Source organism: Dipteris shenzhenensis, chromosome 4, assembly GCF_047967505.1.
Source record: "Dipteris shenzhenensis isolate YYH24624 ecotype China chromosome 4, Dip_SZ_1.0, whole genome shotgun sequence".
Classification (NCBI taxonomy): Eukaryota; Viridiplantae; Streptophyta; class Polypodiopsida; order Gleicheniales; family Dipteridaceae; genus Dipteris; species Dipteris shenzhenensis.
In genome coordinates, this window is record NC_141599.1 from 57,796,031 (window position 1) to 57,809,982 (window position 13,952).

The 13,952-nt window shown below is 43.3% G+C and overlaps 1 protein-coding gene across 4 annotated transcripts in view; it reads right to left on the bottom strand.

Moving 5' to 3' along the window:
* LOC147903105 (S-adenosyl-L-methionine-dependent methyltransferases superfamily protein) overlaps nt 1–13,952 on the bottom strand; it is a 146,412-nt gene that overhangs the window by 47,769 nt on the left and 84,691 nt on the right. For all 4 annotated transcript variants that reach the window (XM_087374189.1, XM_087374190.1, XM_087374186.1 and 1 more), the window contains exon 5: nt 12,151–12,227. In XM_087374189.1, the coding sequence (XP_087230315.1) occupies nt 12,151–12,227 (77 nt within the window). The remainder of the gene's footprint in view (nt 1–12,150; nt 12,228–13,952) is intronic.

Consider the following 13,952-nt stretch of genomic DNA (forward strand, 5'->3'; position numbering starts at 1 on the left):
GTGACTACATTAGATGAATCTATTGCAGTAGCCCTGAACTATGAGGATGCCAGAGGCAAATCTAGTGGATTTGTGCAGGCAGGGACTCAGCATGAGTACCCGAGAAAAGAGGGATTTCAGAGGAAATGGACTTCAAGACAAGTGTCTCGCAGCCAAGTAGCCAAACCAAGCAGGTGAAGCCGGTTGAGGGACAAACAAAGACAAGTACCACCGTTGGGGTGAAAAGAAAAGTAACTCCAATGGCAGCCCGGGCTTGGTCAAAGTCCTCGTTGACCCCTGAGCAAAAAGAAAAAGCTAGAAAAGAAGGATTGTGCTTCGGCTACCTTCAGCGACATCAGTGGAAAGATTGTCCACTAAACAAAGACCGTCGCACGGCCAATATGATAATATCTGAATGCGACGCAGAAATGGAGGAGAGTCCCAATGCGGAACATATGTAAATGCAATTGGCGGGACCTTCTCAGAGGTTAGCACCTGTGTTGTTAAGTGTGTCTGTTACTAAGTTAGTAAGCGGTGCGCTTGATAACATCCTTTCAAAAACCACAGCAATGGGGTATACGGTTTTCGATGAGCCTGAGTTGATTAAAATGAAAGGGCAAGTAGCCAATCATGATGTGATTGTGTTGTTTGACTCTGCGTCAACCACAATGTAATTAACTCGAAGCTTATTAGGAGGCTCAAGTTGAAAACTAGTCCGTCTGACTATGCTTATACGGTCAGGATGGCGGACGGAAGTTCAACTGAAGTATGGGACCAAAGGGTTACCCAGTTGGAACTTCGAATACAGGACTATGTTGAGAAGATGGACTTTGAATTGACCAGGCTAGCTCACGCAGATATAGCCCTAGGCATGGCTTGGCATTTTTGGAAAAATCCAGCCATTGATTGGAAAAAGCATATTTAGCAGTTCAAGATGAACGGGGTAGAATATGTTTTGCAAGGTGAAAAGGATTTACCTCGAGGACCATTGATTTCAGCCATGGAAATTCGGAAGACTCCGAAAGGGTTTCTGTGTCTGTGTATAGCATCGGTAGAGTCGATTGATGATGCATCGGCTGAGACTACCCAAGATGGGAAAATGGCCGAGTTGGCTAAAGAGATATCGGAGAAGTTCTCTGATTGTTTTAGGGATGAGTTACTTATGGGTTACCTCCAGAGCGGAATGTTCAGCATAAAATTGAGCTTATCCCGGAGGCAGAACCTGTAAATAGACCTCCCTATTGATTAAGCTTTACAGAAGAAGCTGAGGGGCGAAGAAAACTGGACGAATACCTCAAGCTGGGGCAAATTCAACCCAGTTTTTCACCTTTTGCTTCCCCAGTGATATTAAAGAGGAAGAAAGATGATACTTTTCGCCTCTGTATACATTACAGAGCATTGAATAATATCACTATTAAGCACAGGTATCCGATCGCTCGGATCGATGATTTGCTAGATGCATTACATGGGGCCGTGATTTTCAGTAAGATAGATCTTAAATGTGGCTACCATCAGATCCGTATTAGAGCCGAGGATGTGCATAAGACCGCTTTTAGAAGCACGTTTCGTCATTATGAGTTTTTGGTAATGCCCTTTGGACTTACCAATGCTCCAGCTACATTCGTCATGCTTATGAACGACTTACTACGTCCGTATATCAGAAAGTTTGTAGTACATTTTATTGACGATATTCTGGTATTCAGTAAAAGTATTGCTGAGCATCACGAACACTTACGAATAGTGTTCAGTACTTTGAGGAAAGCCAGTCTGTTTGTAAATAAGAAGAAAACTATACTATGTATGGTTAGACTTGAATATTTAGGATTCATAATTACTCTAGAGGTGGTAGAAATGGATCCAAAGAAAGTGGCTGCGATACTGACTTGGCCAATCCCTCAGAGTTTTTTGACCGCTTTGCGATCATTCTTGGGATTTGTCCAATTTTATCGAAGGCATATCAAAGGATATTCCGAAATTGTATCGCCATTGACTGATCTGACCTCAGATAAAGTACCTTTTATATGGGGACAGAATCAACAAGAAAGTTTTAACACCATAAAACAAGTTGTGATCACAGGACCGGTGTTAAAAATAGTTGATCCCCAGAAACCGTTGTTCCTGGAAACCGATGCAAGTGGCATTACGGTAGGAGCAGTTCTCCTCCAAGAGGGAAGGCCAGTAGCTTTGAAAGCAAGAAGCTTTCTCCCTCTCAACGAAATTGGCCAACTCATGAATTAGAGTTGTATGCTATTGTCCATGCTTTAACATGAAGACATTATTTGTATCGATCAGAGTTTTATGTGGATGTTGATCATGATACTCTGAAACATTTTTGTAAACAACCTGACTTGAGAGGCCGCCAAGCTAGGTGGGCAGAACTCATGCAGGAGTTTAATTTGACGATTCGGTACCGAAGAGGGAAGGATAATAAAGTTGCTGATGCGTTGTCATGCATTATGCATAACATGAGTTTCACGGTGTTAGAGAGTGCTCTAATGACCGAGATTAGAGAAACTCAAAAGGTGGACGAGTTCGTCCAGAGCCTTTGGCCTAAGGCTCATGTGTTAAAACCCGGGGAAAAGGATGACATGGCATCCAGAAAAGACCAAACTTATGCAAGATATGCCATAAGGGATGGTATGCTGAAAAGAAATGGCAAGGTAGTAGTACCTAATCAGAATGATCTCAGGCAGAGAGTCATTCGACAATGCCATGATAGCCCGGGTGCGGGACATCTAGGAGTCGAGAAGACATATGATCTCGTGAAGCGAGATTTCTTTTGGCCAAAGATGAAAAAGCATATTCATGAATATGTGACACGTTGTTTTTCGTGTCAGGTAAGTAAGGCAGAACGGGTGAAGCCACCCGGACTTTTACAGCCCTTGGAGATACCACTAAGTAAGTGGGAGAGCATTTCCATGGACTTTATTGTAGGGCTCCCTACGACACAAGGTGGATATGATTCTATCGTTGTGGTGGTTGATCGTCTTACCAAGATGGCTCACTTCATTCCAACTAGAGAGTCTGTTAGTGCCCCGCAAGTGGCGGATTTGTTTATTAGACATATATTTCGTCTGCATGGATTACCCAAATCCATAGTGTCAGACAGAGATGTCAAATTTACCGGTCATTTTTGGACTGCGGTATTTGAGACACTAAGGATTGAGTTGGGAATGAGTAGTGGGGATCATCCAGAACGGATGGTCAGACAAAAAGAATCAACCAAATTTTAGAGGATATGCTTAGAGCATATGTGTCATTGAGACAACATACATGGGACAAGTGGTTGCCATTGTTAGAGTTTGCCTACAATGATAGAAAACATTCCTCTACAGGGTTCAGTCCGTTTGAACTGAACTATGGTTATAGGCCAGTGAATCCAACTATAGTTGGAATACCTCAGAAAGTGTCTAGTGCCACAAACTTTGTGGTTCAGATGCGGGAGATGCTAGCACTTGCGAGAGCTAACATCCGCCAAGCTATGGATAGAGCTAAGGCGTATGCGGATGAAAGCCGCTCCGCTAGAGAATTTAAGGAAGGAGAAAAATTTTTTCTCAGAGTTCCTTCACACTCTAAGTCTTTGACTGCAGGAGAGTGTGCTAAGTTATCACCTCGATATTGTGAGCCATGGTTGATTCTAAAAAGAATAGGCAAGGTAGCCTAAAAATTAGAATTGCCACCGGGGTGTAAGGTGCACCCAGTGTTTCATGTTTCTCGTTTAAAGAAACTTTTGCATACAGGTGACTCACTAATCGAAGGCGTTGTTTTGTTTCAGGAGATAGAGGATAATGCAAGACGCAAACCAACAGGAATCCTGGACCGAGGAACAATGCAAGTGCGCAATCGGAAGATACCCATGGTGTTGGTTGCATGGCATGCTCTATCTCTATCAGAAGCTACCTGGGAATCCGTATACCAGTTACGGAGAGTGTTCCCAGATTTCATCATCGAGGACGCTGATGCTTGAAGAGGGAAGGAATGTTATGCTCTAGCCAAGATAGCATGACCTCGGAAAGATCGGTGGGCATTTTCCCTTAAATGACCAACTTTTGTTATATTTTATGTGCGTAAATAAAATGGTCAAGGGAAGTAACTGCCAAGGTCCTAGGTGAGGGTGTATTGGCATTGACTAGGTGGTTCTGAGTGCTCAGGCCTAGGTGCACCTAAATGTGTAAGAATGCCAAGGGGCAAATGTTTTAATTGTGCCCCAAGAGAGGGGTAAATGGTGTACGAAGCTAAAGGTCTAAAATGATGACATGTGGCAGGAGGGAACCATCTAGGGAATTGTGGGCTTGTGGATAAGCATAAAGGAATGAAATTACGTATCTTTGTGTATGCATGCGATCCATGAGAGAGGCTGGGAGGAAAAACACGATGCCAGTGCCTGTGACTGAATGTGATTCGACGTAGCGAAACAGAAATTAGTAAAATATCGTGTCAACATAGTTGGCACACATCATTGCATCAAGCCAAAATTTATTGGGCAAGGACTTGGCCATCTCCATAGTGGACCTGTTCTTCCTTTCAGGAACAGGATTATGCTGAGGAGTGTAAGGAGTAGTGCATGAGTGAACAGCATGAGTGAACAATGCCCCGTGAAGACAAAAAATGCATCAAACTCCTTTGACATATACTCTCCCCCCTATCTGTGTTGAGGGTGACAAGCTTGCATCCTGATTCATTCTCAACCATATTCAGCCACCTTTGAAAGCATGAGAACACTTCAGATTGGGCTTTTAAAGCATATACCCAGCAATATCTTGTGAAGTCATCAATTAGAGTCATAAAATATGTGTACCCTCCAATGGCATTTGTTCTTTTTGGGCCACAAACATCACTGTGCACTAGCTGCAATTTCCTTTGTGAGAATTTTGGACAATTCTTTTGAAAAGGAAACCGATGCATCTTACCCAAAACACAACCCTCACACACATGTTTGGAAACTGTGTGAGTTTGAGGTACATCATTTGCCATGCCCTGTGAATGTAACTTGGCAAGAGCTCTATAATTGAGATGACCCAGTCTCTCATGCCAAAGATGAGTTTCAACAAGCTGTGAATCTAAAATAGCAAATGCTTCAATAGAGAGTGCAGCTGAGTGATGCTCAAGGTGATAAAGGCCCTTTTGAAAAGTGCCAGTGAGAACTATGGCATTGCCATCAGAAAGATCATATACTAAGCATCTGTATCCATCAAATATTACTCTGAAACCTGAAGTGGCAATTGCTGAAATTGAAATCAAGTTGGCTTCAATTCCAGGCACAAAAAGAACATTTGTCAAAGTGGCAGGATGGCTTGAAATGGATGTGACCTGCACATCTCCAATTCCTTTTACAGCATAGGAAGCATTATTAGCACATGTGACAGTCCCCCCTCGAGGTGCATTAGCTAAGGAATGAAACAACTGTCTGCAAGAAGTGACGTGCTTGGAAGCACCACTATCAAAATACCAAGACTGAGCATCATTAGCAGTAAAGAATGCATCAACTTTGGAGGGATCAAAAGAGCAATGGACAGCCCATGCCCAATCATCCTGGAGAGCATGTGCATGTGAGGCATCTGCCGGCTCAAGGGATTCAATTGCATGTGAGGCATTGACTGTCAATCCTGCTTTCTTTTTCTCCAAAGCAATGCGCTTCCTGCATTCTGAAATTTCATGCCCTGGCTTGCGACAATAGTTGCATCTTTTCTTCTTTGACTTATCTGCTATATTTTGAGATGCATTGGAGGAATTGCCACTGTTAGGCGCATATTTAGGCTTGCCCATAGGCTTGGAAGCCGTGCCTTTTCCTGTCTGCTGTGAAGCAAATGCATGATCAGGAATAGTAGCTTGCCTATTAGCATGACTTTCTCTTCCTGCAAAAGCAAAGTGACTAACTGATCAAAGGAGTAGTAGTCTGGATTACCCGTGGCCACTAGTCGAAGGGTTGTAGCAAACCCTTGATATGTATCTGGCAGCCCATTCAATGTGGTACTGACAAGCTGAGAATTTGGCACCACCTCATCAATATTGGCAAGTTGTTCCATGAGGTCCTTGACCTTTGTCAAGCATGCATCCATAGAGTCACCTTTATTCATGCTGACTTCCTACAATTGCCTTCTTAAATATGCAACACATGCCTCATTGCGAATCTGATAAAGAGAAGCCAATTTGTCCCAAGCATCCTTTGCTGTCCTACATGACTGGATGTGTGGAATAATGATTCTCTTGCATGATAAAGCAATGCAGGAATGTGCATTTGCATCTCTTGCATCCCATCTTGTTTGTTCTTGAGTTGGAGAAGCAGCAACAGGGGTGCTAGAGGATAAAACATCAAGAGGAGTACCCTCTGCAGAGGGACCAGTAGTAGGGGCAGCCACTGTAGCATTGGCTGGTCTCAGATTAATAACCCCAGAAACAATGTTCCAAAAATGTCTTGCGACAAGAATATGTTTCATGAGATAAGACCACATTGGATAGTTGGTGCCATCCAACTTATCATCTTCACGAAGAATGCCAAATAAATCATGATTGTTGCCAGCCAATGCAAATGGGACAAGTCAAAAAGCACTGACAAAGTGACCCAAAAGATAGCCTCAAGGCTTGCAACTGCAAAAAATAGGACTTACTTTCCAAATCTGAAAAAGCCCCAAAATAAGCTGTAATTTGCAAATGTGAATAAATGGCCTACAATTTCTTGCCAAATTCACTCCAAATCTGAAAGTATTGTGCAATCTGCCTACAATAGACCCAAAAGCCCCAATTTGTAGAGCAAAACTGAGCCAAAAATGGGGCAAATTCAGGAAAGCCCCAAATTGTCTGCAAATCTGCAAAATCGTAGCCCGAATGCAAAAGCCCCAAATTTCATTAAAAAATTGCAGATCTGTTGAAATGTTTGCTCTAGACGGTACGGAATGGTACAACTGGTACAGAACTGTACGGACGCCGAAGTACGAAAATGTACGACAATCGAAAATTGTATGAAATGAAAAGAATACGGAAATCCGTACAATTATACAGACACATTTTGACACGTTGTACGAACGACGGTACGAAATCGTACGGACAAAGAAAAAAATTTAATAGTTGACGCGTCGTACAAAAATCCATATGATTTCACGGAATCGTACGGATAGCAGGTCACAGGGTCGCGTCGGAGCTATGCGAGACGTCCGATAGCTGAGCTTGATGATGGAGTTGAAGTGTGGGAGCTAGAGCTGGAAGCAGGAAGCTAGGAGTAGGGAGCAGGTTTGGGAAGGAAGTGCTCTGATACCACTGTAGGCTCACAAAAGCAAAAGGATGCACAAGAGTGGAGCGAGAAGTGGAAGTCGTCACATCAACTAGTATGAAAATGAAAGTACAAAGTACTATAAAAGAGAACCCTAGGACCTAGTGTCCTAGTGGTACCACTAGTACTAGGTGTCATAAGACACTAAAAGTACTAGGTGACCTAAGTGCCAATAGCTAAAGCTACATGGCACATACCAGGGCCCAGAGGGCATCAATACGATCGGGAGAAGATGGCCTACACTGGGGTGCACCGAAATGCACACACCAGAACCAAGACAGCAAAGTCGGTGCTGTAAATGGCTTCACAGAACAGCAGCAGGACATAAAATGATCAAGTCGACTGGAATAGCCTGCATTCAATAAGAAGAAGTCCCGAAAATACTTTTGATATAGGCGGCTCTACAAAAGTAGACCTAAAATGACACGAAAATGCAATAGGAACTCCCAACTAGGTCAAAAACAGAGGCGGCTGATGGAGAGAGTCTAATCGTGTGAAAACTTTTTAATGCTGAAAAACTCTTTTTTAGACATGGAAGAGGATGCCATGATGCAAATAAAGCAAAATCCCAAATGCTAGTGCCTGCAAAAAAGAATCACACTAAATACTAGGTATACCCAAATATGTATGCCACATGAAGGGTAATATCACCAAACACTCAACACTCAAAGCATCAACATGCATCTGACTCATGTGCATATGCTATGCATCCATATGAGCATATCTGGCACAAAAGAAAATGTCAACCCGCAATGACAAAACAATGGCAAACCCAATGCCAATAAGAGCTAAATGCATCAAGCATAAACACCGTCCAATGACATATGCATCAATAATATCTCATCTAAGAGAGCATAGCACTATGAGTGCATCAACTGCAATGTATTGAAGTTGTCCCTTAGTATAAAATAGCATCTGCGTGCTAAACGTCCATCAATAAAGCATCCCATAAGGCAATCTGGGCCTATTAGCGCATCCAACAAGGATCACAATGCATCCAAATGGCCTGTAAAGCATCCACTGCAACCCAATACAAACCACAAATGAGAGCACACGGCTCAGACTGCAACCAGAGTGATCTGCATAAGGTATGTCACAAAAATCACGATCCCACGGCAATGACCACTACTGAAAATAGAACCTGAGATGCCACAAAACATGGACGTCGCTACATAATCGGACTCAATAAAAAAATCTGCAAATATCTCTCTTCTACTGGAACTCCAAAATCCCAACCGATGAATGGGAAACGGAGAGTTAACCCTTGCAATTGACATGTGATAAAAACCATTGCTTGACATTTGAACCTTTGAATGGATTTTTGACAGAGAAAGAGATGATTCCACATCTCAGAGAGACGGAACTTCTTCAAATCTCCACGAAATCACGCAAGAGCTGACAGGCAGGGATTTTTGAACCTCCGGAACGCAATGGAACAAACGGTTTTGAAAACCGTGGTCCCAATCGCCGGGTCCAACTCACGGACCAAAAAACGTTTTTTTGCAAACAAACCTGGTTGTAAACACCACCGGAGTGCGAATTATGAGCAACACAGAAATTTTAGGACCTCCTGAGTCCATCGGAACTGACAAATCTGCGAATGGTTGCTTCAAACTTTAGTTCCAACACACTGGCAGAAAATCGTTGAAGCAGAGACAATGAGTCGAAAATCCAACGAAATGATCCCAAATTCAAGAATGAAGAGGTTTTCGAACTCATGAAGTGCAATGGACACCAAAAGCAAGCAATGGTTGCCTCTGCAGGTCCTTCCGGACTGTCAGTCGTCGAAAGGAACAGGGGAATCGTTAAAAAACGCCTTTTTTTTCCTCCAAAACCACTCAGAGAACTTTCCAAAGGTTTCTGTAAGGTCTGTGCACACCACCCAATGGAGCTTCTCCTTTCTCCCACAGAGTTGCATCATCAGCCTTCAGGCTCAAAGCTCATGTCCGAGCTTTAGCTAGAACACCCACGCTCTGATACCAGTTGAGAGATCTCAACAACCGAAACGAAATGGAAGAAGGTGAGAGAGAGGGAGAGCCAGAAGAGAGAGCTACACAAGTTTTGGTGCGTGCAGAACACTCTACTCTTCTATGTCATCCATATATATATGTGTTTTGAGTATTGTACATAACCGGGGTTAAAGCACAGTGGTCTTTAACCCTCACATGGCCACACTCTGGCTAAGATATATGGATGACATAGTCCTCATATCATTCACAGCAGAGGGATTGCATAAATATCTAGAGACTCTGGAGATGTTCTGTAAAGAGAGAGACTTAACAATTAACCTTGAAAAGACCAAGGTTATGACCTTCAACACCTCGTGAGCAGTGTCCCGTCGCCATAGCTTCACGTACCGAGATGAGCCAGTGGAGATAGTGCAATCTTACACCTATTCGGGAGTAGTGTTCACCGGGCCAGGTTTCACGATGGCCCATGCGGCTACAGCACAACTCACATGAGGGCGGGGTGCTCTAGCCCGACTAGAGAGGCAGTGCTTCTTCGAGGCCCCTCCAACGAAGGGTTGGCTTTTTAACACCCTGGTGGTGTTGGAGATATCATAGCCAAAGAGTGTGCTAGTGTGATGTGTTGGTGTGTAGTACTAGGTGATCTAGTACTACTTCATGTGTGTGAGTCATGTGTTAGTGCCGTCATTATGGGACTTATCAGGTACTAGTGTGTGAGTGAGTAGCCTATATAAGGCTTCTACTTCACTTATCTTGTCACACTTGAAGAGCCTTTCATTATGTCTTCATTTGTGCATCATTTCCTCACAACCTAACCTTCTCTCTCTCTCTCTCTCTCCACCATGTTTCTAACATAGTATCAGAGCAGGTCAATCCCGACCCCATAGCTGCCCTACCACGTCATCATCCCAGTCCTAACCCTAATCCAAAACCCTAATTCTGCTTCAGCCCTTCTTCTTGCAGCCGCCTCAGCCCTACCCAATTCCGCCTCAGATTCAGCCCTTTTTCACCTCCTTTCAGCTGCTTTCTACCCTTTTAGGGTTTTTGCTCAGCCACCTTCACTGTTCCCTCCATTTCACCTCTGTTTTGTAGCTTCCTGTGCCCATTTCTGCCCGTCTAGCCTCTCCACAGCCTGCTGGCTGGCCCGTTTGCAAAAGGCGACTGCATACAAGCTGATTCGGAGTTGTTTCATCCCCGTTTATGGGTTTGCAAGTGCCTCTTCTAGACGCATTTTCGGGGCTGTTTCTAGCTTTCAGCTTTTGCAGAACAGCCGTTTTTGGAGCTGCAGAACCGCCTTTCCAGACTCATTTTCGGGGCTGTTTCTAGGTTTCAGCTCTTGCAGAACAGCCGTTTTTGGAACTACTGACCTGCTGCAACATTTCGGAACCCTCTAGAGAGCCACCTGATCATTTTGGAGCTGGTCTATTGAAGCGATTCTCACATTTCGAGATATATTGCTGCATTTGGCGCTCCTCCAGCTACCTTCTTGAGGATTTTGGACTTGCTCCAGCTTCTATTAGCTCATCTTACACTTCAGGCTGCTGGACACATTTATTCAAGCATTTCTCAAGCTGTTGGTTTATTTCAGATCCCTAGGCAAGCTCCTTTACTGGCTGGCTATCTATTTCAGCTTGCTGCCTTTGCTACCTCAGTTTGACACTATGGAGCCTCGTCCTCGTGGTGAAGATTCATCAGCACCACTTGCATCTAGGGATGAGCAGCATGACAAAGCATTGGCGCATCTTGGTGTGAGGTTGGTCAGCAAATTGCTTCATCAACTTGACCTCACTACTTCAGCTAAGGAGAACCTAGACAAGCTCAATAATATTTATGCTACATCTACTGAACCTGAGCAAGAAGCTTCAATTGCTATGTTGCATGATCTATTCCTCTCTAAAGACATAGATGATGATTAGTTCTATGTGTTTATGTTGAGTCAACAAAGGTTCTCAGCCTTGAGTAGTCCATTCAAACTGAAAGTATTTGGAGTCAATAAGAGGTACTCTGCCCTGGGTTTTTTACTTTGGTTTGATGGTATTGACCACCCAGTTCAGAGTAAGGGGGGTGACGAGTGATGGTTTGCCCTTGCCGGTCGCAAGCTGACTGAGAAGACACTATCACACAGGAGGTGTTGGATAGTTGGACTTGCTCTTTGCAATATTGCGGTGGAGGGAGGATCGGTCTACTCTTTGCGTGTTGGGTCTCACACTCTTTGCTCTGAAGGGGGGTGTTGGAGATATCATAGCCAAAGAGTGTGTTGGTGTGTGATGTGTTGGTGTGTAGTACCAGGTGATCTAGTACTAGTTCATGTGTGTGAGTCATGTGCTAGTGTGTGAGTGAGTAGCCTATATAAGGCTTGTACTTCACTTATCTTGTCACACTTGAATATATGAAGAGCCTTTCTAATATTATGTCTTCATTTGTGAATCATTTCCTCACACCCTAACCTTCTCTCTCTCTCTCTCTCTCTCTCTCTCTCTCTCTCTCTCCACCATGTTTCTAACAGGTGAGACCGACTGCCTAAAACAAACTGTCATGGACATTAATATATGATACACAGTACCATTCAGCACTTACCTCCTTGGTGAGTACTTTTTAGTAGTTTGCAGTTTTATCATAATGTCAAGACACTTCCCTTGGCTCAATGAGAGATCTAGTTGTTCAAAAATATTTTATATCAGAATTCACATTGCAAAGGAAAAAGCCAGATCCAATGACACTTCCCCTGATTAATGAGAGATTTCGTTGCTTGCAAATTTTTTAATCGGGATTCACATTTGAAAATGGAGGCCATGTACTGTGACCTCACACTGATCATCTTAACATCATCCAACTACTCCTTACTGGTACAAACTTGTCATGAAGCCTTCAACTAGGGAATATTTTGCAAAATATTGCATTACAAATATCAAAAGACGTTAAAATCTCGTATCTTACCTCTAGCGACTTTTTAAGTGCTTCTAAAGCTGCATCTACTTCCATCTTCAAGGTATTCACACGAACGTAACGCGCTCCTACAAAGCCATTTGAAAGAAGCAAGTTAGACATGGATGGATGAAAGACCATTAGCAAAACGAAATAACACTTCCAAGTTGATGCTTTGAGAAACATCTGTTCATTTGCATTCACGAATCTAAAACTTTGCATTACCCCAAGTCTATTGTCTTGTGCATACAAACAACCAAGCTTTGGTGACCTTCAGCATTCTCAGTTTACAGATAAGACACAAAACAATGAATCCTTAGACTTTTGAAGAGCAAAGAATGTTATCTGCAAACCTTTTCTTCCGCAGAAACTATGATTTCGTAGAAGCTTGACTGGAAAAAAATTTACTCCCACAGAAACTATGATGTACTAGAAATCATAGCAACCTCTAAATGGAATATTTGTCCTAAGATTCTGTGCAAACAAGCATACCAAATATGACTCTGTCATTAAAATAAACCTTTCTGGTAAATCTATTCATGCAAACTATGAATGCCAATGCAGCAATTCTATTATCAAGCTGGAATTTATTTTGTCCATGCCTTGTTGCTGTCCCCCGCCCCCTTCCTGCTGTTGCACCATCCTTCCCAGCAGCTTTACCCTGCCTGTCACCCTGTCCCTTCTTGCTCTCTGCCGTTGCGTCATGTCTACCAATAGCTCCACCTTGCTGCTCCCCCCCTTCCCAGTTTCCACCTCCTTACCAAGTACCATGTCATTGTAAGCACAAAACAACAATTGAAATGCAAGTCACTTAACAAGCCATTAAAACAAGCGGGCATGTGTCATCCCTCCCCCACACAGACAGATCCAATCCTGGCCCCGGTCTTCCATTACTTGAAGGCCACACAGAATTTGGGCCTGTACTATGGTGATCAGTCTTCACTTGTTTGCATGCATTCACAGACAGTGATTTTGCAGGTTGTTATGACACCTATATGTTGCATACTGGCAAATATTTCATGCTTGGATCTTCATGCATCTTTTGGTTCAGCAAGAAGCAGCCTACAGTTGCTACTTGCAGTTGTGACGCTGAGTATAGGGCAGCATTCACAGCCACCGTAGAATTTGTTTGACTACGCAAGTTACTTTCAGATCTTCATGTCAGCCAAAACGCTTCTACTATCATCTACATTGACAACCAGTGTGCTTTGGCTATTGCGTGTGATCCTTTGTTTCATGCGCATACGAAGCACATTGAGTTACACTATCATTATGTTCAAGAGCAACTATCAGCTCTGGAGATATACAGTTGTCCTACGTTTTCAAATAGGATAACTTGGCAGAATTCTTCACAAAGGCTCTACCACGACCCAAGTTTGAGGCTTTTCAGCTTGCCTTACCATTTATTCGTTATATTGACCTCCCTGTACTATCATAGGTTGCTATATCCATCTTGCACGAACATGTACAACCATGATCTAGTTTCCAAGTGATTACCTAAGATGTATCCAGGATACTTCAACCATATCATGGAGGGTGGTTTGTTAGCACTTGTACCTTCTTCTTTATCCATTTGCAAGTATACTATGTTTCCTCGACTGTTGTTTGCTTCCTCACATTCATCTTGCATTCCATTGCTCCCCGCACCCTATAGTTAGTAGTACATGGTTTCACCCCAGGCTCTGAGCCCTGGAATCTCTTGCTCCGACGAGGGTCAGGAACACACCCACCCCCCCAACCCCTGTACAGGAGGGGCAATCTCACAGGTTTATTTTCCCAGAAGATTCCATCACAGGAAAGAGCTCCCCCCTGAT